General features: G+C 39.1%; 1 protein-coding gene across 1 annotated transcript; it reads left to right on the forward strand.

Moving 5' to 3' along the window:
• The first annotated feature begins 1,046 nt into the window (after positions 1-1,046).
• On the forward strand, positions 1,047-20,903 carry cnot6a (CCR4-NOT transcription complex, subunit 6a). The gene is made up of 12 exons (XM_063011421.1): positions 1,047-1,118; positions 5,384-5,505; positions 7,848-8,034; positions 9,747-9,832; positions 9,975-10,076; positions 10,303-10,371; positions 11,725-11,882; positions 13,141-13,295; positions 13,436-13,590; positions 15,222-15,452; positions 15,543-15,745; positions 17,503-20,903. Exons 2-12 carry the CDS (start codon positions 5,394-5,396, stop codon positions 17,713-17,715), a joined length of 1,671 nt encoding a protein of 556 aa, XP_062867491.1. The 5' UTR covers positions 1,047-1,118; positions 5,384-5,393; the 3' UTR covers positions 17,716-20,903.
• The last annotated feature ends 5,755 nt before the right edge of the window (positions 20,904-26,658 follow it).

A 26,658-nucleotide genomic window follows, 5' to 3' on the forward strand; every position in this document is an offset into this window, starting at 1 on the left:
GAACATTACCTTACTCTAGTTTAAGTAGACAACAGTCCAAGAATACAAATCTGCTGAAAACCCTGGTTTTTTTTATGCAAGAAATAAATAAACGCATAAGTAAGTACATGTCAGCTTAAGTGCTTAGTAAAGAGGTGGGTTTTTAATCATCTTTTGAAGACAGCAAGAGACTCATGGACAGACAAGGGAAGCTCGTTCTACCACTTGGGTGCAAGTACAGAGAAGAGCCTTGATGCTTGTCTTCCTTGAGTTCTGGGTTTACCAATTAATCTAACTGAAGTGGTGTGAATCATACTGCCAAAGGATTCTACAGCAGTGAAAATACATTTTATAGAGGGTCTTGATGCATGATGCCAACTTTCCAACCATCTATTTTGGTTCAAGCGTCTCAGTATTGGTGGGGTGTAAAAAGGTAGTGGTAACTCAGCAGTTAAGGTACTGGACTGGTAATCAGAAGGCTGTTGGTTCAAGCCCCACAATGCTTCGGTTGTAATTTTTTGGCCCCCTGAGCAACCTTAATTGTATTTGTTTGTTTTATTGTTGTATTTGTTAATTGATTGTATTTGGTCACAACGATAAGTTGTATAAAAGTGTCTGATAAATGCATATAATGGAAAAACAATGATATTACACTGATACTAAACTCTGAAGCAGTAAAACCTTATTTTCTAAAGTGGTTTGATGTAAAATAGCAAGTGTAAAGTTTGCTAGAGTAGCTTTAGCTGCAGTGATGTAAATTACACCGTTTTTAAACTCCAGAGCAGCAGTATCTTCAAAATATAAAAAAATATGATGAATATATGATTTATGCGTGTGTTTGTGTGTGTTTTGAGTGAGTGTAAACGTCCATGTAAACAGTATTTATTACGGAATAAAAATCTGACTCAGTTCTACTGCTTTCTTGTCGCGAAAACAGTGGAGGCGTTGTGTGAATTAGCGGACCAATCACAGCGCTCGGTTCAGGATCTGCCAATCAGCGCGCGTGTTGTTCTCGCAGCGCTGAACTCTCACGGACGCCATGATGCTTGTTTGCTTTCAGTAAGAACAGCGGATAGAAAGTGGAGCAGAAACAAAGGAGACGCGCACTCGGGCTTTTTCAACTGGTAATGCTCTTACAGGTAAAACAGCCGCGCTTAAACATTGACTGCCCATGGTTTTAATGTAAGTGAATAGTTTGCTTTGTCTTTATATCTTGTGGTTATCGAATTCGCTTGTTTTTTGAGTTTGCAAAAGGGAGATTCGCGTGATAGCTAGCACGCTAGGCTAACTCCTCAAATCTTAACAATAGCTCTTCACCATGGTAGCAGTCAATTTATTTATTTATCTTCATCTGAGTTCTTTATTTGCATTTATTTATCGGTGCGTTTGTGCGTGCTATTTCCAGAGTTTATATATAATTTAGTATTATGTAAGTTAATTGATATCAGCCGTTAGTTTGGGTTTAAATATTTTATATATATTTGTATTTGAATCTACTATTAAGTGAATTAAATGCTTGTGGAGTGTTTGTTCCAGGTTCATTGGTAAGTCAGCACTTTCAGTGACCTTCTATTATATCGCTATTAATTCTCAGCTCATTTAAATATGAACTCTGTAATTGTTTGATATTTAAGCTTAACGATAATGCACTTCCTAGAAAATAAAAGTGGTTTATTGGAAATTACCCTTTATAACTTTGTACTGTCTATGTTTCTGAATATAATCCCTGAGAACTTTACCAAATCCAAACAGGAGTAGCCAGCACTTACAAACTTGGCTTATCTGGCGTTGCAGCCAGGTCTACAGTAATTTACAAAATATTATTTTAACTTTTATTAGATAAATAAACACACAAGCTTCACAAACATTAACATTCAGGTTTCAACCAAAGTGGTTAAAAGAACACGCACTGATACACATGGCCATGTGCACATGGACCGTTCACTAACAGGCAGTGTAGGTAGGCACCCAACTTAGTGCTGGGAACTACTATTATATAATCACAGTTTGGTACTTTTAAGTGCATTTTTGTTTCAATTTTAGGTGGTTTATGTAGAATCAGAGGACCAATCAAGTGGTGATGATTAGTCAGTGATGTGGTACCTACTTTAGAAGCAATTCTTTACAGATGACTTAAATGAAAATCTTTAGTTTAAGGGTCAAATTAATGATTTTGTGCTTTGTGTTTGAGCAAACACAATATTAATATTATCTTATGTCTCTAAATAATAACTCTGGCGGTCATAAGGCCAGTTCTGGGTGGTTGATTCAACAAGCATGGTAGAACTCTAAAGCACCTTCACAGACCAGGCAAATCACCAACCTCAGTCTGCCTAAAACAGGTGGGATTATTTAGAATTTCACATCCACACAAAAAAATACTTCAGACGCAATTCTTTACAGGTGACTTAAATGACTGCCTAACTTCTAATGTTCTACAGAAAGTAGGCACATCACTAAATGTGTTCCTCAGACAAACACAAAGAAACAGTCAAATTACATGGTAGTATTGACTTCAATTTTGGCTAGTTATTTCACGTAATCATTATAAATGACTTGTTTTCTGATTTATTTCCTTATACTCAATACTTTGCCAAATCTGTACAAGTGAAAAAATTGCCAGGCTCATAAAAAGTTGGATGTAACTCGAGGTAAAGAATGTTTAAGTGTATTACAAAATATGAGTGGCCACCCACTCAAAACATGTAACAGAGGGGATAGATTATATAAGGTTAGTACATGCTGTAGTGGTTTAGTAATAAAAACTGAGCTCTACACATACCATTTTAAACACGTGGAATATCAAAGTTCTTAATGATGCATTAAATAAATCTTAATAAACAAGCAAAAATGACAACCTGACTTGTAGGGTTGATAAGATGTGCTTGATAACAGCACTATATGAACAGATTAGGAGTTCTTGTTGGTGTCCAAATATTTCACTCACACACACATTTGTTTTTGACTAGATGGGCACAACTTCCCACAGAAAAGCTGAAAAGATTACATAGAGGTCATTCTTATTTTAATACCATTTGTCTATAATTTGGAAAGTCTAGCAAGCATGGGCAAGTGTCCAAATACTTTTAGCTGTATAGTATATGTATTCCACTAAAATCTGGGAAATCAGTTAAAATAAATAGCCTTGGTTACACACAATAAGTGGTCAGCTATTTTAGCAGCGTCTGACAAACACATACATTTTTTATGCAGTAGTGGTTAGTGGTTGCAGCCAGTGCTGAGGTAGTTACTACTCACAACTATAGTAATTATTACTAATACGTATCCACCAAACTGATTAGCTTGCATCAGTAAGTTTATACCAACTCAAAAACTTTAATGTCAGCCATTAGCCTAGGTAATTTACTGAACATAATTAACATTTTGAAACATCTAATGATTATAGCCTGTCTAAAAATAGCAGCCCTGAAGAGAATTAAGGTAATATGGTTCAGCCACAAGTTACTAAGATTTACAGTCAGCACATGGCGTTTCAGACATGTAGATTGGCAAGTATTTTTTCATATAAGTTTTAATAGTAGCCTAAATTACATGATTAGTACAAGGATGAGCTGTGGTTACCTGACACAGTTCATTTGATAAACCCCATAAAACTATGTTCGAAGTGGGTAGCACTGTCGCCTCACAGCAAGAAGGTCCTGGGTTCGATCCCCAGGTGGGGCGGTCCTGGTCCTTTCTGTGTGGAGTTTGCATGTTCTCCCCATGTCTGCGTGGGTTTACTCATGGGGCTCCGGGTTCCTCCCACAGTCCAAAGACATGCAAGTGAGGTGAATTGGAAATACTAAATTGTCCATGACTGTGTTCGATTAAACAAACAAACTTCTACAGCAACATGGTTATTTAGTTATACAGGCTATAAAGCTACTTAACCACATGCTTACTACAGTCATGTTACATAAAACCAAATGGTCTTGTATGTATATATTAATTTTACGTAACACTGGTGCTGTTTTATTCTGCACCTCTTGTGTTTTGAACATTTGTGCTTTGTTAAACAGGGGATGTATTCAGTTAAGTCATAAACAGGAAAGCTGTTGCACATCAACAATGAGCCATGGTTTGTCAGTAAAGAGAATGTCCCAATATCAAAGTAACACTGCTATTCTTAAAAATAAGAATTGAACAGTGTTTGTTAACTGTTCTTAGGTCGTATTCAAGTTTTGATATTGGTGAACCGACAAGTCCTACACGAAGTCGAAACTACGGCTGGATGATATGCCAAATCTTACTGTTCTTTCAGTGCCGCTTAATAGGAATAGCACATTCAACGCTTTATTTATTAAAAACGATCAAATTAAATAAATATAATTTAGGTCATTTTCCCTTTGATTATCCAGCAGCTTTTGTAGAACCAGTTCTGCATTCAGAGTGTAGACTTTCAAGGGTTGCTGCTAGTGAACAGTTCATTACAAGGTCTAACTAAATATGCCAATCATGATTAAATAAGATGAAGTCAGTTCATTAAAGCACTTTCTGGCTGTACTTCCTAGTGTAGTTATTTAAAGATTATAAGCAGTTTTACCTTCATTCTGTGCAAGAAAGCACATTTTTGTGTGGGGGGAAAAATGATCTTAAACATCACACATGTTCATATTGATGCAAAACAGCTTCCATTTGTGTTTTTAATGGTTCAGTTGTTCACATTGTAAATAATATATTTTCATAAAGTCTATTGTTCATATCAGAGCTCTCTCTTAACGAGTTTATACCCTGAGTATGCACACTAGGATTGTGTGAGTCTCAAATCAGCAGTCTGAAGCCTCACTCAGTTCAAATTACCTTTTTAATTGTTGTTAATAATCAAACAATTGTTTCTTTGCTGGTTATTGTTTAAATGGCTACCATACTTAATTCAGATTGGACTGTTTTATAGAACATATAACCAATGCTTTTGTTCACCCCATGCCATTTTTACCTCTAAACATTTTGTACTGGGTTCCCTGTTCCAAACCTGAGACCTAAAAGTGCAGCAATGCAACCTATGAACATTTATATGCACCATGAAAAATTATACCCAACTAGCCTATTGATCTTTGTAAAGTGCTGCCATGTGTTCTCTGAATCCTGATATCCATTCAGGGGCTCACGTACCTCAATCATGTCCATGAGCTACTGTTAGACCTCAGTGTCTTTTCATGCAACACGAACACATGCTTTAATGCCCTGCCAAAACCAGCTTGGCTTAGATTGTGTCTCCAATCTGTTTTTAGGCCTTTTATGTCAGAGCTTCCTGCATTTGATCCATTCATTTCAGATTGGTTGTTAGGATTATTGCATCAGAGCAGTAGATTGCACCCAGCTGTCACACTATGTTGCTTTTAAACTGCACTCTCGTTTCTATGGAATCAACTAATGGAACTAACCCTTTCACCTTTTTTTTTAGTATTACAGGGATGCCCAAGGAAAAATATGATCCGCCAGATCCAAGGCGAATGTACACAATAATGTCAAGCGAAGAAGCAGCTAGCGGAAAGAAGTCATACTGGGCAGAGCTGGAGATCAGTGGTAACGTTGAGGCTTTCACTGGAAGGCCATTTTTATGTATCTCAATGTGGCTTATTGCATGGTTTCACACATTCTATTGTGAAAGCAGCTGCCTTACCCATTGCATCCTTCAGCATCAGCTGCTCAGAGGGCAGCATTTAAACTGAAAATGAATCTTGATGGGCATTTCATACAGACTCGGTCATGTCATCACAAAGCCACCTTGTAAATAAATCAGCTTCTAATCAATCAATAGCCCAGATCAAAGGCTAGTCTGAAGTAGTTTTAAGCCTAGTCTTAGTCTTGAGCCTGATACACTCTGGTGATTTTCAGCCATGTTGAGTCGTTTTCTCCATAACTGGTTTCTTTGCTTTAGAAAGTACTTGCTGACAACAGAATAACGGAAACAGACTGCATGTCTTGCCAGATGCAAATTACTGATGGGTGACATTAGTGTCGGGACTCTAATAAACCACCGAAGCAACTTCAGTTGTCCTTGGCTGAGTTCTAAAAAATTGACAGATGTAATAGCATTTGAATTTTGGGTTTGCCATTGTAGGCATTAAGTAAGGATGCAGATGACTGTGTTCAGCACAACACAATAAACTCTACAATGCTTCATGTAGCCTATGTGATTATCCTGCCACCAGTGTTCATATCTTGTGGTCTGCTCAAGATGCCACAGCTCATGTCTTAAGTTACCACAGACACAAGTGCCTGCTGCTCCGCACCAGATAACTATAGTGGGATGAGAGAACTTTCAAGAGTTTGTACTATTACCTGAATTCTGGTGCAGCAGGTCCTGGTTGGTGTAGTGCAGTGTTTTATATTTGTTTGATCTTCCAAAACGTGAAAAACACCACACTGCACTTTTCAAAGATTCTTCAGGACCCAGTGCCCCCACCCCCAAAATACTGTCATTTTTTGGCTCTGCAGTATAAAGTGAATTTGTTTGTAAATTAGTAGTGGGTTCAAAGAAGGGTTAATGAGCAGAAACACAACCAACGTCTCCACCATACTTTGGGGCAAGTTGTGGCTTTTCCAACATTCCAATGTACATTTGAATTTGACAGCCCAGTTTTAAATTTCTTTTGTAATGTAATTTGTTCCAGGGCCAAGTAATCTAATTAGTGTGTTAAAAACACCTCTAATTTAAAATCTGTGTTGGATGTAAAAAAAAAAGTGTTGGGTGTAGCATCTGAGCAACATTTTAGTACAAAATCTAACAGGAAATGATTCCTGCTTCTTGCACTACACGGTAATTTGGATGTGTTTTGGCCACTGTAAATATTAGGTTTTTACGCCTATAGTTTGTTTGCACTGATGCAAATCAGTTGATGAGTTTGTTAACTTGGAGCGTTTCCTCCTTGGTTTGGTTTCTTTTCACACAAAAATCCCAGCGCACTAAAAACCATAACAAACCATCTGAACAACAAACATTCACTCTGATAATTAGTCTGAGGTGGGAGCAAGAAATACAGGGAAAAGGGCCTGTGTTTTGGACTAGTGCATGTTTTTATGCAATTTAACATGGTGCCAAGGCAAATATGGTATTTGTTTATAGCTGTGGTAATTACCTGGGCAATGTACCAGGCTACACTAGATCAGAAGAATGCTGAATTATTTTTGAAGGCACGTATTGAAAACGCTGTTCTGCTTTAAACTTGGCCAAGAAGACGTGTTACCATCAGAGGACTGAGCAAAAAAAGGGAGCCAACATAGAAAATGTACAACGACATGCTAGTTAGGTCAGATGCTGAGTTTGTTTTATAGATTGGGACTGGACAGAGACCACCTCCTCAAGAATCTCGATTCAGATGTTTTGGTCTGCACCCTAGTATGATTACTGTGTTCCCCCCTACTGAAATGAATGGCATCAAGAAGGAAAACGAACCAGAGTTACCTGGACTAAAAGTGCATGTAAGCACCCCTAATTTAAGACAAGCAAGGTTATTATACACTTGGCCAGCATGCGTAGCTAATGTTGACAAGTCATGAAATTTAATTGACAAGTCTTAGCATAGGTATCTTTTAGTCTGCCACTAAAAGTGTTCAGCACCCCTGGTACAGCAAACAAAAATCTGAATTTAGAAGGCCTTTGTTGTCCAAGCCATGCCTTCTGATTGGGACAGTCTCTTAGCAGTGATTAAATGTTGCTCAGAATTGCTGATTGCTAAAGGGTCTGTCTTTCACATGCAGCGCTGAAGGGATTTATTGATTAAATGGCTTTTTTGGCAGCTGCTTGATTTCAACTGTGATGAACAAATAAATTGATGTCAGTTACATTTTTAAAAGGAGACCACTGATACTTAAATGTAACCTGATTATCAAGAATGAACTTGATCTCTCCGGTTTGCCTTTAGGTAAAGTCAAAAGTCTGAGCACAGCGTTATGGTCCCTCACCCACCTGACTGCTTTGCACATCAGTGACAACTCTCTCTCACGCATCCCTCCTGACATCTCCAAGTTACACAACCTGGTGTACCTGGACCTCTCGTCTAACAAGATCAGGAGCCTGCCTGCCGAGCTAGGCAACATGGTATCTCTCAGGTCAGTGGCACTCCATGAGCTGATGTGTGAAGTAAAGAGCTGTATACTTTGTTCTCTGCTTTCAGAATGTCTGCTTTTTAATGCTGCTGGTGGGCTTTGCAGAGCTCTTCATGTTTTTAAATTCTGATGTTATGAGTCATTGTGGGTTTCAGCTGCAGATCCCTGCTAATTAGTTTTTTTTTTTGTTTGGAGATGTTAATGACTGCCTCAGTGCTCAGTAATACCAGCCTGTCTGTTGGTGTTAGTGTGTTAAGTGTTGCTGATGCAGGGTGTTACATGGGGATCAATGTCACTGACGTTATAGACCAACGTGTGTGCTGCTGTCAGACCGGGTGGTTATAAATTATTTAATGTAAGGGTATTGCACATATGGTTTACTGTTTCAGAGAGTCTTGATTAGTCCTTGTGATAAAGGTTTGTTGTACTGCTTCTTTTGTACATTTTGCTTGTCAGTCATGGAATTGTAGCTCCATGATGCAACTGGCGATTTAATTTATGCTGCACTTAAATTCTAAAGTTTTCTTACACATTTAATCTGTGTTACACTGTCAGTGTTAGTTATTAGGTATATCACTTGTGGGTTAAATCTCATTTTTTTCCATTAGATTTTTTTTGTTTCATTTAAATGTTTTCCCACTTCAAATCAGAACTCTAGACAAAAAGCCAAATGTGTTTACAGTGTGCTTTTTGAGTTTTGCATACTTTAGCTTTTATATTGCACTGTGTTAAATATGTAATACATTTAGGGGAGAACACAGACTGATGCACACCCACTCAGGCGGAAATGCATTGTGCACTATTCGAGTAAAAATGTTGCACAGAGGTGAGGAATAATGCACTGATCAGGGTGTGACTCTCTGTACTCAAAGGTGATTCACATATGAACTCGCCTCATGCAGGTGAAAAGATGCAGTCGGCTACTGCGCACGCAGTCAGAGGGGGCGTGTCAATCTCGCTCTCCTCAATCAGGAGTGGTGATCAACATTGGTAGAGAGAAAGCGTAATGCAGTCAGGTAATTGGATACGACTAGATTGAGAGGAAAATTGGGAAAAGATGCAAAAAAAGTGTGAACATTTGTTTCTTAAATGTGATGAGAAAAAAAATCACAGCTTAATCGACTATCAGAATGATATATTCAAAATAAGCTATATTCAAAGCAGATATTCTGTTTTGTCTTTTAAAAAAATATTTATTGCAGTCAGTAGTAACAGTTTGACAGGTGTAGTTTACCCTTGAGTTCATAGTGCTTTTTGTGAGGTCTTGTCGTCATTTTGTGATGTATCACTTTTTAAACCAGATATTAATAATATAATTTATTCTAGAAGCCGATCATCATGAAAAAGGGTTTTGTTTCAAAACGCATCCTGCGGTACAAGATAGTATGTTAGCACAGTTAGGATACAGGTAGCTGTTGCATGGTAGCTCACTCTAAAGCTAGCACAATTTTAATGAATTTTAAGAGACACCCAACAAAGTCAGAATTTTTCTGCAATTTGCTGTGTTGATTTCTGTGTCAATCTGTGAACACCAGAATGCAGTTTACAGGCCTGAAAAACATGGCCTAGAACTTCAGCTATGACCTGCCAGCTTAAAAAAATAATAATAACAATCTTAATTTTAAATCATTTAGGTGTTCAGGCTGGTATGTCTGGGTGTGTCTTTAGTTGCTCAGTTTTGCTCGAATGTGAATTATGCTTTCTTTTCCTTTCAGGGAGCTGCTTTTAAATAACAACCAGTTGCGAGTTCTGCCTTTTGAGCTTGGAAAGCTGTTTCAGTTACAAACACTGGGGTTAAAAGGTCAGTTAAGATCCTCGTTTAACTGGGACTTTGTAAATAAACAATTTGGTACCCAGAAAGGCTTTTCCATTTAACAGAAATGTAGTTAGTCTGCCAAGCTGTGTGTTTTGAGATGTAAATGCATGTTTTCTTTGGATTTTAGGAAACCCACTTGCACAAGACATCATGAACCTCTACCAGGAACCAGATGGAACACGCCGGCTCCTGAACTACCTGCTGGACAATCTTGCAGGCACAAAGCGTGGTAGTTTGATCTTATCCCCTGTAACTACATAAACACTTCCCAAGAAAGCTTGACTTTCTCTAAAGTAAATGTGTGTTGATAGATTGATTATAATCATCTTGTTTTGCCTTTAACTTTTTTGTAATTAGAGGTAATTACATTTGCAGGCATTAATGAAGTGGGAGCTTTTTATTTTTTTTGTGTTCATTGTGTGTATGATATTTAACATTGTCTCTCTCTGCTGTAGTCTCCACAGAACAGCCTCCTCCTCGCTCCTGGGTACCTTTGAAGGAACCTGACAGGACGCGACCAGCAGGTAAAAAAATATGTTATAAACACACACACACACACACACACACACACACACACACACACTATAGTACAAACTCTGTGCATCTTTTCTGCTAGCAGTTTATTGGTGTTGCGGAACCATGGAAATGTAATTCATTCAGGACAATATAATACACAAACCTCAATTTTTGAAAAGTTGGGACACTTTGTAAAATGCAATAAAACTAATTTGGGATTTGCTAATTCTTATTAACTTTCACTTAAGTGACAAATACTAAGAAAAGATTTCCAATGATTATATAAACACTTTTAGAATTTGATGCCTGCAACACACTCAGATACTTAGGACTGAGAGAGGTTTACCACTGTTTTACATCAGCTTTCGTAGTAATGACGCTTTAATAATTTAATTATAACTAATATAAATAATTATAGGACACGAATTGCTGCAGTTTTCCAAGTGGATTTTTTTTCCTATTTTGCAACACTTTATCTGCTGTCTATGCTGGCCATTGTTTGATGCTCCTCTTTGTGATATTCCATAAATTTACAATAGGAGATAGATCTGGACTGCAGGCTGTCCAGTCAAGCACATGCACTCTGTGTGTATAAACTTACCGTTGTAACGTATGTACGTTGTCTTGCTGAGATAACCATGGACTTCCCTTAATAACAACAAATGTCTTTCTAAAATTTCAATCTATGCCTACACACACTATGGTACCTTCACACACATGCATGTCACCCCTGCTGTGGGCACAGCAGATGTTTCCACTGTGTCAATCCATCTGAGAAAAGCCAAGTCCAGAAAACTTGGCTGCAGTTCTGCATATAATTAATGCATGGCTTTGTATATGTGTAATAGTTTCAGGTTGCATTTCTTCTTATATTGACAAATTCTGTCAGAACCGATTATGCCAAACTTTGAAAGAGAACTGTGTAAGTGGTGTGTCACAACCCATCTTTGCTAGCATAGACAGCCTTTGGTCAATGTACCTTTTATACCCTGTCATGATACATTTACCTGTTACCAACTGACCTACTTATTGTAGCATGTTCCAAAGCGGTGTAGTTTAAATATTCTTAGTTTGCCCTGCCGCAGTTTTTTGAATGTGTTGCAGCCATCAAATTCAAAATGTGTTTATCTTTGGCCATGCAGTACCTGAAGATTTAAAAAAAAGTGACATTTTCTGTTCATAATAAAAATTATACAGCTTCAATGCTCTAGTATGCTTTTGTCCTTTTTGTCAACTTAAAGTAGCTGTTTAAAATTTATTGCCTAAGGTATTAGTGTCCTAATGTGTATTAATGTGAATTAATGCCACAAATGTTTCAGTGGCTGGTCTAATTTATTTTCCTGAATCTCTTCCTCTCCTAGCCCTGTTCTCAGTAATGTGTTATAACGTTCTGTGTGACAAGTACGCCACACGCCAGCTCTACGGTTACTGCCCTTCATGGGCTCTCAACTGGGAATACAGGAAGAAGTCCATCATGCAGGAGATCCTGAGTTGTGGTGCAGATATCATCAGTCTACAGGTCTGACTTCCCCCACACGAATTCACATGCACAAATATAGAGCTGAAAATTAAAACATTATATACATTATTCAACAATCATTAAGATCAGAAATGTGCCAGTGATGTGACTGTATGGCTGCAGTAGTTTAACAGTTTTAGATTTTAGATTGTTTGGGACACAATAGTTGTATTACACCATGGCACTGATTATTAACAGAAATTGTTTTTTCTTGTGCTACACTAAAATTTGTAGACATTTTAATACATACAGTTACTCAAAACAATGTAGTCCCACTTACTGACTTTGGCCTCATGATATTTGGATCAGTAAATGTAACTACCACAGTATATCCTAGTATAATATGCAGCATTTTGAACATCTAGCTGACCTTGTTAAACCTGAAATGACCCGATTAGCAGTGCAGCTAAAGTGTGTTTATAAAGCAGATGTTGAAAAACTGTTATAGCAAACAGTGAATGGTTCTCTAGTCAAGCGTTCAAATAAAATTGTACTTTAACTGAAGTTAATTTATCAAGTGTTAGCCAATTTTCCTAATGGGTTTTGTTAAGCATTTTCTTTCTGGTGGTGGGCGGCAAGGTGGCTCAGTGGGTAGCATTGTCTCCTCACAGCAAGAAGATCCTGGGTTCGATTCCCAGGTGGAGCGGTCCTTTCTGTGTGGAGTTTGCATGTTCTCCCCGTGTCTGCGTGGGTTTCCTCCCACCGTCCAAGGACAAGCAGACAGGTTAATTGGAGATACAAAATTGTCCATGACTGTTTAACTCAAAGACGTGAACTGATAACTTGTGTAACGAGTAACTACCGTTTCTGTCATGAATGTAGCTAAAGTGTGTAAAACATGACGTTTAATCCTAATAAATTAATATTCTTTCTGGTGTCATATGAGTAGTTGTGGTGGTATTTCCGATTTGTTTAAACCATTTGGACAAAATAGAAAATTAGTATTGTTTAGATATCTTGTGAACCTGCCAGCTTATCTAAAAATACAGTGAATGACTTTGCACTGTTAGACCTGGACTGACTTTTTCTGGCCCCCCTTGGTCCAGTATTGAGAAGTACTACACATTTCGGAGTAACAGAAACAAGATTCAAATCAGCATTGTTGTATCTAAATGCAGCAGAGGTGCAGATGGCCAGGGAGTTTTGCAACTGTTGAAAGATGTGCTTGGATAACTTGCGTTCACAGACAGCTGGTAATTACTCGTGATTGTGAGGGGAAAATGTGAAAGTTTTAAGCATTTTTGTGTGTTCTGTTCAGGAAGTGGAGACAGAGCAGTACTACAACTTTTTCCTGGTAGAGTTGAAAGAGCAAGGTTACGAGGGCTTTTTCAGTCCCAAGTCTCGAGCCAGGACCATGTCCGAGTGTGACCGCAAACATGTGGACGGCTGTGCCATCTTCTATAAGACGGAAAAGTGAGTGCCTTGTTTATTCCCCCAGCGTTTGTTTAGTGTTTGTCAGTTTTAGTAGTAAAGTGAAATAGCAGCTTTTTAAGTGTAAAAAGCTGGTCAGACAGTGTGTCACTTTAACCTGGCCTTGTGTGTGCTGGGAGCAGGTTCAGCCTGGTGCAGAAACACACGGTGGAGTTTAATCAGCTGGCCATGGCTAACTCTGAGGGCTCAGAGGTCATGTTGAACAGGGTCATGACCAAGGACAACATTGGAGTCGCTGTGCTGCTGGAGCTGCGCAAAGAGATGATTGAGCAATCAGGTCTGTCTTAAATCTCTAAAGAATTTTGTGTATGTATGCATGCATGTATATGTATATTTATATATATATATGTAACCCAAATGTAGGTCATATGGACTAAAGATTATGCAGGGTTAGAATAACTAAGGCAGTATTAACAAAATATCCTGTTACTCTAAACTAAAATACATCATTTTCTGTGTGCATTTGCTGTATCAGTCATCTGATAAAATCCTTAATTAAAAGTAAAAGCACACCAACAGTTGTTAGGGAATTGTTACCGTGGATACCACTCAGTTGTTTTTATATAAAAGACTTCCAATTAGGAGCACCAATACACCTGCTTGCTTATCTGATCAGTCAGTCATGTGGCAGCAGCACAACACAATCATACAGACATGGGTTTTAGTGTGTACATTTAACATTTAGTCTACCTCTGTTTTTATGCAGCCAAGAAAAGGAATCTAAGGCCACAGTGGGAACAGGCTTACAAACATCAAATGGCAGTAAATGAAATAAAAATCTGGTCTAATGAATCTTTATTTCTAATGTCACGTTCAAACATTAAGCTCTGTGGGTAGCACTGTCTCCTCACAGCAAGAAGGTCCTGGGTTCGATTCCCAGATGGAGCGGTCCAAGTCCTTTCTGTGTGGAGGCGTGTTCTCTCCGTGTCTTCGTGGGTTCCTCTGGGAGCTCTGGTCCTCCCACAGTCCAGACATGCAATTGAGGTGAATTGGAATTACAAAATTGTCCATGACTGTGTTTAACGTTAAAGACTTGAACTGATGAATCTTGTGTAATCAATAACCACCTGTCCTGTCATGAATGTAATTAAAGTGTGTAAAACATGATGTTACAATCCTAATAAATAACATTTTGTCTAAACAGCTTAAATCTCTATTTACCCAGCCTGCCTAGTTCAATCTGCCTTCTAAATTCAATTGAGCATTGCTTGTCACGTTTTGTTCCTTGCTAGTCATCTCAAACTGGTTCCATTAACACAATACGTGTTAATAGCCTCCCTAGTAATCAGATCTAAATATAATAAAATGTGTATATAATACTTAGTAGAATATATGCAAGGCTTAGGCAAAAAATTGAGCATTGGGTGCTTATGTTCAATATTATTACAGTTTTCTTAGTGAGGAGGCTGGTAAAAGTCTACACAATAATGCTGCCTATAGGAAAAAAGAACGTCTTAAACTGTGACCGTTTTAGCGTCTGTTCATACCATAAGTGAAATGATTGCTGTGACAGCTGCTAGAACTGCTGTTTGTTGAGGGCAGATATTATTGGCTGTAGCAATGCCTTGATTTAAATAACCATTAGTCTTCTACCAGTTAATCACTGTGCAAATGTACTGCAAGCTCATACCTCAAGCTTTATGTGGTTGTACTTGCTAACGTCTCTGTCATGCTGTCAGAAAATACCTAAACTAAACAGTGCTGCAATTTAAATGCATTTTCTATACAAAAGTCAAATACATTATTATCCAAGGTTAATCTGCTGTCATTTTATAGCAGGTGAGAGATGTCACTTTTTTCTATTTAAATCTATTATATCCAATAGGGCTTTTTTTCTTCTGCCTACTTATTTTAGTTCTATCTTAGTCAGCACACATGAATTAAACATGTATTGTTCCTGTCCATCAGGGAAGCACTTGTCTGGCATGGAGAAGCAGCTACTGCTGGTAGCCAACGCCCATATGCACTGGGACCCAGAGTACTCTGACGTGAAGCTGGTACAGACCATGATGTTCCTGTCAGAAGTGAAAAACATTGTGGACAAGGCCACTCGCAGCCTCAAGCTCTCCTCTGTATCCGGGGAGACCAATGCCATCCCACTCGTCCTGTGTGCTGACCTTAACTCATTGCCAGACTCGGGTAGGCTTTTTGTCTGTACGTTTATTGTATGTGTTTAAATCTTCTTTTTGCATTTTATGTTATAAATAAAATGTTATGCTGTGTACGTAGGAGTGGTGGAGTACCTGAGTACAGGTGGAGTGGACAGCACACATAAGGACTTTAAGGAGCTGCGTTATATCGACTGTCTGACCAACTTCAACTGTAACGGAAAGAACGGCACATCCAGCAGCAGGATCACGCATGGCTTTAAACTGAAGAGTGCCTACGAGAACGGCCTGATGCCTTACACCAACTACACCTTTGATTTTAAGGTACAATTTTTCTCTAATGCACACATGCACTGTTTATGAAGCTCTTTTCAATAAAATATTAATTAGATACCAAAGTTAACATGGCTCTTATTTGCTGTAACTTCCAGCTCTTTCCATCATTCCAACTTTGCCACAATTTTGAATTTACATTAGTCTAATAAAATCTTGGTACAGCAAAGTTACTGTAAAGAAATCAGTATTTGGTTAGGTAACATCAGCTCATACTTAAAGCTCTGATGGTAAAGTCAGATTGATAATGTGGAGAAGGAATCCGGATGTCCATTACAAAAATAAAATAAAAGCCTTTTTATAGTAATAATCAAATTAGGCAGTGACGCACAAACCAGTCTGGCAGTATTTCAAAGTAACTTTTTAGAATGTTCTTAGTAGGCTATTTTTAGTGTCAGATCACTCTAATTCATTCTTTTTTTTTCTGGATTTTTGCCCTTAATCTCCCAGTATATTTTCCAATTCCCAATTCTAAATCCGACACTGCTTGCGCGGTCTGATCAAGAAGAGCCAGATTACCACACTCCCCCTTTGACACGTCTAATCTACAGCTGATTCTTATTCCACACAGAGAGCCACACTAGACACTAAGACCCCTCCCCTCTCTTACGCAGGTGCCCAGAAAAGTCGCGAAGATCCCAACAGGAAGAGACCCTGTTCACCCTCCCCACTTTCAAACACGGTTGATTGTGTTTGTGTTGATGTCCAGCCTGTTTGAGCTTGCAAATTCGAATCTTAGCAGGGCCACCAAACACTCAGCAGTGGTGCCACCCGAGCACCCTCGAACCATTTCAATAAGACTAACCGCTAAGCTACCACTGCCCTGATGTGTTTTTACTACTTGTATAACAATCCAGCTATCCAACACATTGTCTTTACAGCTTCTTCTCTTTAGTTTTTAACCATTGTCACCCTTAGTCAAGGGGCTGCAGGTAGTTCTCTGGTCCAGCAGAGTCCCTCTGACCGGGGATAGGGAGGAAAGCCCATTGTGTGTAAATGCCAAGGAGGAGACGGGGTATTGCTAAACTTTTATTCCCGATTGATTTTTACCGACGCAGCCCTGCTGAGATTTGAATTTGCAAGCTCAAACACTCACAGTGGTGTGGTACTGCCAATTGAGTGCCCTCAAACCATTTCTATAAGACTAACCGCTAAGGTACCACTGCCCAAATGTCTAATTTCTACCTGTATAACAATCCAGAAATCCAATACGTTCTCTTTAAAGCTTCTTCCCTTTAGTTTTTAACCATTGTCACCCTTAGTCAAGGGGCTGGCTGCAGGTAGTTTTCCGATCCCCTCTGAGCAGGGGTTAAGGAGGAAAGCCCATTGTGTGTAAATGTCAAGGAGGAGACGGGGTATTGCTTAACTTTTATTCCTGATGGATTTTAATTGATGCAGCCCTGCTGAGATTTGAATTCACAAGCTCAAACGCTCGCAGTGGTGTGGTACTGCCAATTAAGCGCCCTCAAACCATTTCTATAAGACTAACCACTAAGGTACCACTGCCCAGATGTCTCATTTCTACCTGTATAACAATCCAGCTATCCAATACGTTCTCTTTAAAGCTTCTTCCCTTTAGTTTATAACCATTGTTGTTTTACACTTACTTTAGACTGGTTTTTATGTTGGTTTTGCTTTTCTACCCAGTTTAGTTTGGATTAATATATATGTTTGCCCTTTATGGTTGTCTAAGTACTCTGAAACAGGTGTAGAATTTTGCTCTGACACTGTTTTTCTTTCTCACACAGGGCATCATCGATTACATCTTTTACTCTCAGCCTCTGCTGAACGTGCTTGGAGTGCTGGGCCCTCTGGACCCCCACTGGCTCAATGAGAACAATATCACTGGCTGTCCGCACCCCCACATCCCCTCCGATCACTTCTCTCTGTTTGCACAACTCGAGCTGCTCCTGCCCTACTCGCCCTTGGTCAACGGGCTGCACGTGCCTGGCTGCAGGTAGTTCTCCGATCCAGCAGAGGGAGCTCTCGTCCCTCTGAGCAGGAGGTCAAGGAGGAAAGCCCATTGTGTATAAATGTCAAGGAGGAGACGGGGTATTGCTAAACTTTTATTCCCGATGGATTTTAACTGACGCAGACGTTTGGCAGTCTTACCTGTATCGCCCCTTTGTTTGGTTTGTTTCTTTTTTTGGGCACAAGTTATAATGTTCTCTACTATTTTCACACTGTATCCCAAACCAGATGGTGTACTTTGTATATTTTACCTAGACAATGGTTGATGCTTTTATATCAAATACGGCAATACCTTCTCACACAAGCAGGGAGTCCTGACCAAGCAAGCTCATCAGATCTCTATTTTGGTCCGTGCCATTTTTGTGAGGCCAGTAAAGAGCGAGCAGCTAAATTCGATAGGAATTGGTAATCGCACCAGCGTTCCAGCGAGTCTGTTGTCATTCTGTAATGCCCTCCACACAGAGGGCAGCTTAGATGTGCGCAGCAGCTCGTTCGGACTCGATTTTTTGCACTCCATATGGTGCTGAGGCTTCTCCTGGTGCAGCGGATTAGTGCTGTCGCTAATTCACCAGCCTCGGACACTCCATCTCGAGATTAGAGTGCAGTGCCCAGTGTTTTTAGCTCACGGTCTGAGGGTGTACAGTATCAACACAGGTGCAGTCAATAGAAACGATCAATTGGAAAGCTGGGATTAGGCATGCAGTAACGGGAGTGCCGCTGAATTAAACGCTTAGTATGCTGCGATTAGTGAACCACGCACAAGCTCAGTCACTTGGCTCTAGCCACCCTCACCAAAAGGCTCCATAATACAGTTTGCCCGTTTTCTTTCTTTTATGTTTGGACTCCATGTGATTGATTGTATACAAATTCTACACATGCTGACTTTGTGTACATACCAATTCTCATTTGAACGAATGATTGTATTGTGAATGAATGGGGAATTTCTATCAGTTTTCAGTGTCCCCTAACATGCAATGATCAGCATGTATTTAAACCAATTTTTATGATTTGCTGTAGAAATTTGCACTCGTCCAGGTCTTTTTGACCCCCCCTTAAAAAAAGAAACCCAAATTAATTAACTATAATTTGTGTTTTTAATGCACAGAGCCCGGTGTCTTTGCTCATTTTTTCCCATAAAAGCGTACAACATTGTGCCTCATCACTTCTTTCCTTCAAGTGCACTGCCACTTCTCCCCCTGGATACCTGAACATGTTGTTTTATTGTAATAGCTAACCTTCTGTCCCCCTTTAGCTACTTTAATAATTGGCTTCACTGTCATTCTTTTTTTCTTTCTTCCTTGCTTGGTTCAATTTCCGCAATCCCCAAGTTCCACGATTTTACTGCCACTTTGTCCCTCTTGACTCAGGCGATTTCTTACATTCGGTTGTAGCTTGGTTTGCGTTGCTTATACTACTGCTAGTTCGCAGCCGTCTCCTTGTTTGTGTTGTGCCATCTAAATCTGCATTTTGCTGCAAGGCCAAGTGTAAATCTCCAAGTCCGTCTACTGTAAAAGCCGACGTTTGTTTTTGCTGCGTGAGTACCGTGGGTCTAAGCTTGTTTGGTTCTCTTTAAACCAGGATCTTTCACTGATGTGCTTCAAAGCCAATCATTATTTTTTTTTTTTTGGTAAATGTTTTCGTTCTAAGTTTGTCAAGTTTTTAAATGGAATGGATTGACAAGCACTTATTGTATATCACTAGTGCAGCTACCCATGTCCCCCTTTTTATGAAAAGCTTCGTTTGCCATGAGGCAGAGATCAGTTTTAATGATTCGCTGAGCAGTGGATAAGGCATTATAAAATGGTCCACGCCGTCCCACTCTCTGGTTCTCCCTTTTATTTCCCTGTTTCTCTTGGTCTCTTTCATACCTCTCTGGGTTGTTTTTAATCTAAAGCAACATGTCTGGTTGTTCTATTCAATTGCTGATGGTGTTGTAGCTGAAAAGAGAATTTTCCTTTTTTTTCTTATTTGTAAAGTGTGAATAAATTATGTATCACGTTTCCTTTCTTTTACATGAATTGTGCTGTGTGTATCATGATTATCTAATGGTTGTTTTGTCTGTTTTCATTTTGTTTGCTTTTTTGTAATACTCAGAACCAAAACTTTTGTAAACATGTTGGCACACTGAATTCTAGATTTATACGGTTGCTAACGTTCACGTCGAGATACTTTTTAGTGGAAAAAAATTCAATGAAATCTAGAGAAATCACAGAAATAAAGAGCTGTCGTTTGTCACCAATCGTGATTTCTTTCAGCTTCATGTGGCATTTTTACCAGGCCGACGAGCATGTGTTTGATAAGCTTTAGATAGTATGAAGCGTAGCGGGCAGCACAGCCCTTTGTTTCCTGCTCTGTGTTGTGTATCTCTCGTCGAAGCTGGTTCCCCAGAATCTCACCAGGGCAAAAGTGAAAAGCTTTGAGTGGAAATGTAGGGTGTATTGTGAGCGTTTTTAGCCTTTGAAATCAACACGCTAGCTCTTTACGCTCGGCTCTCTTTTGCAAAGCCAGTCGTTTCTGGTTCAACACGGGTTCAGTTCTAATCGTTCCTATTATTTTAATCAAAATAATAATCCGTTCAGAGGGTGTCAGGAGCTGGTAGCAAATTAATTAGCACTCGAAACTTGGCAATAACAGCTTTTCTTCTTTTACAGCAGTTCCAGGCTTTTTTTTTTTTTTTACTTACTCAAATGATTGAAGCGGAAATGTCTGGCTTTACCAGAGAGTTTCTCTTTCATTTTGCTGTTTCATGTCTCTTTTCCTTTCTCACTGTCAGTAGGAGTAGTCACACAGAGGTCAGGATTGTGGTTGAATCAGATGGACGTCTATAAGTATTTAGGTAATGTCACTATATGATGCACTGGACCAACTCTTGTTTACCATTTATGGAATACCAGCAAAACACTTGCACAATGTTTTAAAAAGAATGTTGAATATATAAATATATATTAAAAATATACATACAAAAATTATGGCAGCTGTTTTTATTCTAATCTTAAAAAAGTGTTTTAACAAAAAGCCTAATGGTAAACAAGGCGTTTTGGGTTTTACTTTTCTTCTCCAGTTCTCTTGGTTCTTCTCTTCTGAGTAGTGATGTGTTTTTAACAGGGTCAGCTTGTTTCCTCTACACCTCTGTATTTTTTCCTACCCATGGTCAAAATAAATTCTACATTTGTTTCAACACTGTTTTGGTGGTTTTCTCCTGGTTGCTGTGTTTTTAACAAATGTCAGGAAAAACAAAAGCTAAAACATTTTTAATTCACTTTAATTCACTCTTTTGTTGTTTTAATGTATGGTTACAATTAAATGTAATCAAGTTAAAATTTGGTTACTGTGCAAAATCTGCCAATGAAATCAAATCAAAAAGAACGTAGACACGCTAGCACACCAGAGTTGACATCAAACTCGAGTTCGAATTAAAATAAAAGTGTGGAAACTTTTTGAAGATCCCTTGTACAATGCTATGGACTGAATCTTTTCAAAGTGAAAGTATATATTATTTCATAATTATTAAATTTATGATTTTCTTTAACAATTAAATATCAGCTATAGAGCTTAGTTATTATGTAGTTCTGTCACATTGTGTTATTTACCTATGTTTGTTAGGGAGCTGGGTGGCACGGTGGCTTTGTGAGTAGCACTGTCGCCTCACAGCAAGAAGGTCCTTGGTTCGCTTCCCAGGTGGAGTGGTCTGTGTGGGTTTTTAGTCTAAAGACTTGCAATCAGGTTAACTGGAGATACAGTACTAAAATTGCCCTTGTGTGTGGTGTTTGGAGGTGCAGTTGCAAATGGACTGGTGCCCTGTCCAGGGTTGGGGGGGAGCAATTTTTCTCACTGCCCCCCTGAGCAACGCAGCCCAGAACCGGGGCTGCATGTAAGTGTGAAGATGGTTTGTGTAAAAATGTTGTTTGTGCTATTGAGAAAAACTGGTACATGATGTTCATGTTGTTTTACCTAAAATATGGTTCTGATTTATTATTATAAAGAATGAAAATAATAAATGTTAAACAGCCTAAATAAAACATTTTGATCATGTTCCTATGACGGTGTAAGACCTGTTATACTTTTTATAGGTGCAACCCTAACCGCCTACCCGCCGCTCCCGCTCAGGTAAACACCCGCCATCCCACCCCACACCCTGTGCCCTCCGCCAACCCGCCAGCCCAGGGTGTTCCTTATTTCCAGTTCTGAAAGTTGGCAACCCTAGTCAGGTCATTAAATGAAACTTTAACTTTAAAGCTATTGTACCTTCCCAAACTTCAATTTCTGGTGCAAATAAAAATAATTAGCAATCATTTTTGTTGAATATGGAGCAAACTTCACATGTTTGGCTGGAGTATTTGGAGACATTAGCGTCTTCTAGTGATCACTTTAATGTCGTTGTTAAAGGTTCGTTTTACTGTCTGCTGAGGTGCATGTTGGCCAGCAGGTGGAGTTCCTGTTTCACTACATGACTGACCTGAACTTATAAAACCTGTGTCTATAATCAGCCAAAATATGTCATGGTAAATATGTTTAAATATGGTTAAATTACCCTGTATATGTTGTTGCTGTTATGTTAGATACTAGTTGTGGTTTTGTAAGGAAACAAACATTTTTTGGGCCAGCACAAGGGTGTGTGGGTGCTGCACAGTTCTAGCTCCAAACCTTGCCTCTGGATACTTCATGAAGAGTTCACAAATATTGTCTTCAAGTGTGAGCATTGGTTTTCTAGTGATACGTTGTTCCCTCCCACCCTCCAAACATGCCTGTAAATAGAATGGCTACTTTAAGTTTTCCCCAAAGTGTTTATAAGTGTTGACTGGCATAAGACTAAGCCAAATCAAACACGCCGGCGATTTATTCGCTGTGGTGACCCCTAAACTGAAGCAGAACTGTTCACAGTAACCCCTAGTAATAGAAAATCAAACTTAAAGAAAATGAAAATTTTAGTGGACGAAAGCACACAGGATGCACCTGACTACAAGAGGGTCTGAACTTATGATTTTTTTTTCTATTTATTTATGCATTTTCTTCCAATTTAGCATAGCCAATTAGTCTTCCGCTGCTGGGGATCCCGATTGCATCCGAGCAGGGTTCATACTTGCATGCCCCACGCCCCCTCCGACATGTGCGCAGTCCCTCGACCCCTTCTTTTTTGCCCGTGTCTCGGTGGATTCTCACATGAGGCTCATCCACCTCTGCACAGGCGCATCGTCTGCTAACCAGGGACCTCGAACAGCGTTTGAAGACCCCACCCACTTAGTCCCGCTTAGAAAGAATAAATAATTAGAGATCGCTATAAAAGCAATGAAAACACTGCTTTTTTACGAATGTTATTGTCTCCAGTCACCCCTAGGTGGGAGCAGTGTCTCGTTGCAGCAAAAAAGCTCTTTTGTGAGTAGTATAGTTATTCCATTTTAAATGCCCCCGCCCCCGCTGGTCTGTGAAATTATATCTTATATGAAACCGCTCCGTGGTGCAAAAAAGGTTGGGGACCACTGCTGTAGTAGACTTGATGACCAATTTTGTCGGATGAAGGCACTGCCAATTGTGCCCGCTAGATGGCGCCCAGTCAACCGGTAGCACACCTCATATTCGAACTGGGTGGGATTCTTAGCGCTGGTGTTCTAAAGGAATATGAAAAAATGAAAGTGCCTGACCTCACAAAGTCTCTTTCAACTAAACCTGCTACGTCCACCTGCTTCAACGCTTTTTAAAATAGCTCGAGGGGAACCCTTTACTTTTCCCAACCCTTGCTTTCACTGTCAAGTCACATCTTATTCCACTTCGTCTGAGGTTACCCAGGTATAGAGTTGCTGAGCAACAGAGAGAAAGTTTACTGAAATATTCCACAGAGAGCCAGTGGATGACCATCACGGTTTATAAAAAAACAGAGAGAGTCTCATTTCATTAGGAAGAAAAGATGCTGTCACTAAGGAACCAGCTTAGGAACACAGTAAGCTGTAGAATTACTTTGAGATTTGGTGCTAATGCCTATTAATACATGATCTGTCTTCTGCCTGAGGACTGACTCGACTGAGTGTGAATTCATGCGCTGGCCTGCCCTAACCTGCATAGCACAACTGACGGCTACATTTTTATTACTAACAAGTCACAACTAAGATACATTTAATTGGCACAGATAATATAGTATAAATAGTTGAATGTATGATTCATTCTTTTAGCAGAGATGGGAAGTAATAAGTCTTTCCTTTATTAAACGCTTTAATTTGTATGTGCTACATTTTAAAAACAGACTTATTACTGCGCTCCAGAAATAAACCTTTTTTAACATCTGGCAGCATCTGTCGAGACATGCTATCTAGCACTGTATCAATTTGCCATCCTCAGTTTGGTTTGCTTGTTAATGCATATCAAGCAGGACTTCATTCTCTGATTCGAGGCATTAGGATTTAAGAGTCGATTGCAAATCTTTAGAGATGAATCTACAAACTTGTTTAAATAATTACTGGCCTCTTTATTAGGAACACATACCCTGTTAGCACTTGTATGTGTACTAGAACTTTCTTTTGTCATGCATAATGTGTGTAAATGTTCTTATATCCGTGGAGGATTTTTGATCGCAAGATGCTGTTGGCTTTATATATTTGGAGCACTATTCTCCTCCCAGCATTGACACTGCATTAAAATATCAAAAATATCAACACTGCTGCACCTGATACACTCATACCAGTACAATGGTCCCAAGCAACATCTGGTCAGTGAGGGTCCTATTAGGGTTATGGATTACGTATTAGGGTTAGGGAATATGTGTTAGGGTTAGGGTATTAGGGTTATGGAGTACATATTAGGGCTTGGATATTAGGGTTAGGGTATTAGGGTTATGGAATACATATTAGGGTTAGGGTATTAGGGTTATGGAGTACATGTTAGGGTTAGGGTATTAGGGTTATGGAGTATGTGTTAGGGTTAGGGTATTAGGGTTATGGAGTATGTGTTAGGGTTAGGGTATTAGGGTTATGGTATTAGGGTTATGGAGTATGTGTTAGGGTTAGGGTATTAGGGTTATGGAATAGGTGTTAGGGTTATGGTATCATGATTATGGAGTACATGTTAGGATTAGGGTTATGATATTAGGGATATGGAGTACATGTTAGGGTTAGGGTATTAGGGTTATGGAGTATGTGTTAGGGTTAGGGTATTAGGGTTATGGTATTAGGGTTATGAAGTATGTGTTGAGGTTAGGGTATTAGGGTTATGGAATAGGTGTTAGGGTATTAGGGTTATGGAGTACGTATTAAGGTTAGGGTATTAGGGTTATGGAATAGGTGTTAGGGTTAGGGTATTAGGGCTTTGGAGTACGTATTAAGGTTAGGGTATTAGGGTTATGGTATTGGTTTATGGAATAGGTGTTAGGGTATTAGGGTTATGGAGTACGTATTAAGGTTAGGGTATTAGGGTTATGGAATAGGTGTTAGGGTTAGGGTATTAGGGCTTTGGAGTACGTATTAAGGTTAGGGTATTAGGGTTATGGTATTGGTTTATGGAATAGGTGTTAGGGTATTAGGGTTAGGGAGTACGTCTTGGGGTATTAGGGTTAGTGAATACGTGTTAGGGTGCTAGGGTATTAGGGTTAGGGAATCTGCTGCTGACTGATGGATAAACGTGACTGATGATCCTTCTAAATGTAGAAGGTGTGTTCCTGCCTGCCCCTGTCCTCAGAGACAAGAGCAATATGTAAATGTAAATGACTATATTGAAATAGAAAAAGTGTACACGCAAAATTAAAATATATAAATAATAAAGGAGACCATACTGATACTCTTAAACTTAGTCCTACAGCCAGGTTAACAACCGTTCTCTATGTTCAACTGGTGTGGGCTACTGTAGACATACTGTAACGTAATCTATTGCTTTGTTGTTTAGTGTTCAGGGCTTATTAATGATTGAATTTATCCCAGCGTACTCATATTATGCCAGCAGCTGTGTGCCTGTTTTGGGGTTAATGATAATTGCTGGTACAATTTCAAAGGCAACCTAGTCTGACCAGTTTAGTTGACACCTTCAAGGCAGGCAGGTGCTTCCCTCAGGAACGGTGCACAGCTGCCCCCTATTATCTTTTAACATCCTGTCTGCTGAGTCTTGGGTCACAAACTTGATTTGGCTCTTCTGAGGGTATGAAAAAGTTATTAATATTCATCCTGTCTGAGTAAAGTTATTGCTCTAGCTGTTAACTAAGAATTATAGTGCAGATGACAACATGCAAGCTGAGAACTGTACTGTATGACTGATGTATTTTATATATTTATAGAAAACACTTAGCATATGTGATACATACACTACATGGCTAAAAGTATGTAAGCACTGCTCTTAATTATAGAGTGTAGGTGTTTTAGCCACGCCCATTGTTAACAGGTACAGTGGTACCTTATAACTCAACACCAAAATCTTTGAAACTCAACACCCTTCGAGAAATTTGTATTCTTCAACTCAACGTTTCCCTTAAACTCAACGTGTTTGGTTTGTTTTTAAAAAATTTGTATTTATTTAATTTCAAATTACCAATGAACAGTCGCTTTGTTCAGCACTCGGCTTGAGCAGTGCGGTAAAACGTCATCAAAGTGTGAATATGAGACGAAACTACATTTGTGTGGAATAACCATCAGATTCACTTTGAAAGCTCCACATGTATCTGTGTTTATCTGGATTTTCCTCCTGTTTCACTTTTAAACTTGTGTTACAGCTTGGGGTTCTGAGAAATTGTAAAAATCAGCTTTTTATTTCAGTGTTTTTGTATTATATTTGTTATTTTCAGTGTATAAGTGTCAAAAACAACCCTATTATTTTACATTAGCCTAAAATATATGCAAGTCCACTGGACCATGGAATGCATTAACAGGTTTCCCATACATCCTTATGGGAAAAAATATCCTGAAACTCAACACCTTTTAAACTCAACGTCACTCCCAGAACCAACTGACGTTGAGTTACAA

This window comes from Trichomycterus rosablanca, chromosome 16 (genome assembly GCF_030014385.1).
Source record: "Trichomycterus rosablanca isolate fTriRos1 chromosome 16, fTriRos1.hap1, whole genome shotgun sequence".
NCBI classification, from domain to species: Eukaryota; Metazoa; Chordata; class Actinopteri; order Siluriformes; family Trichomycteridae; genus Trichomycterus; species Trichomycterus rosablanca.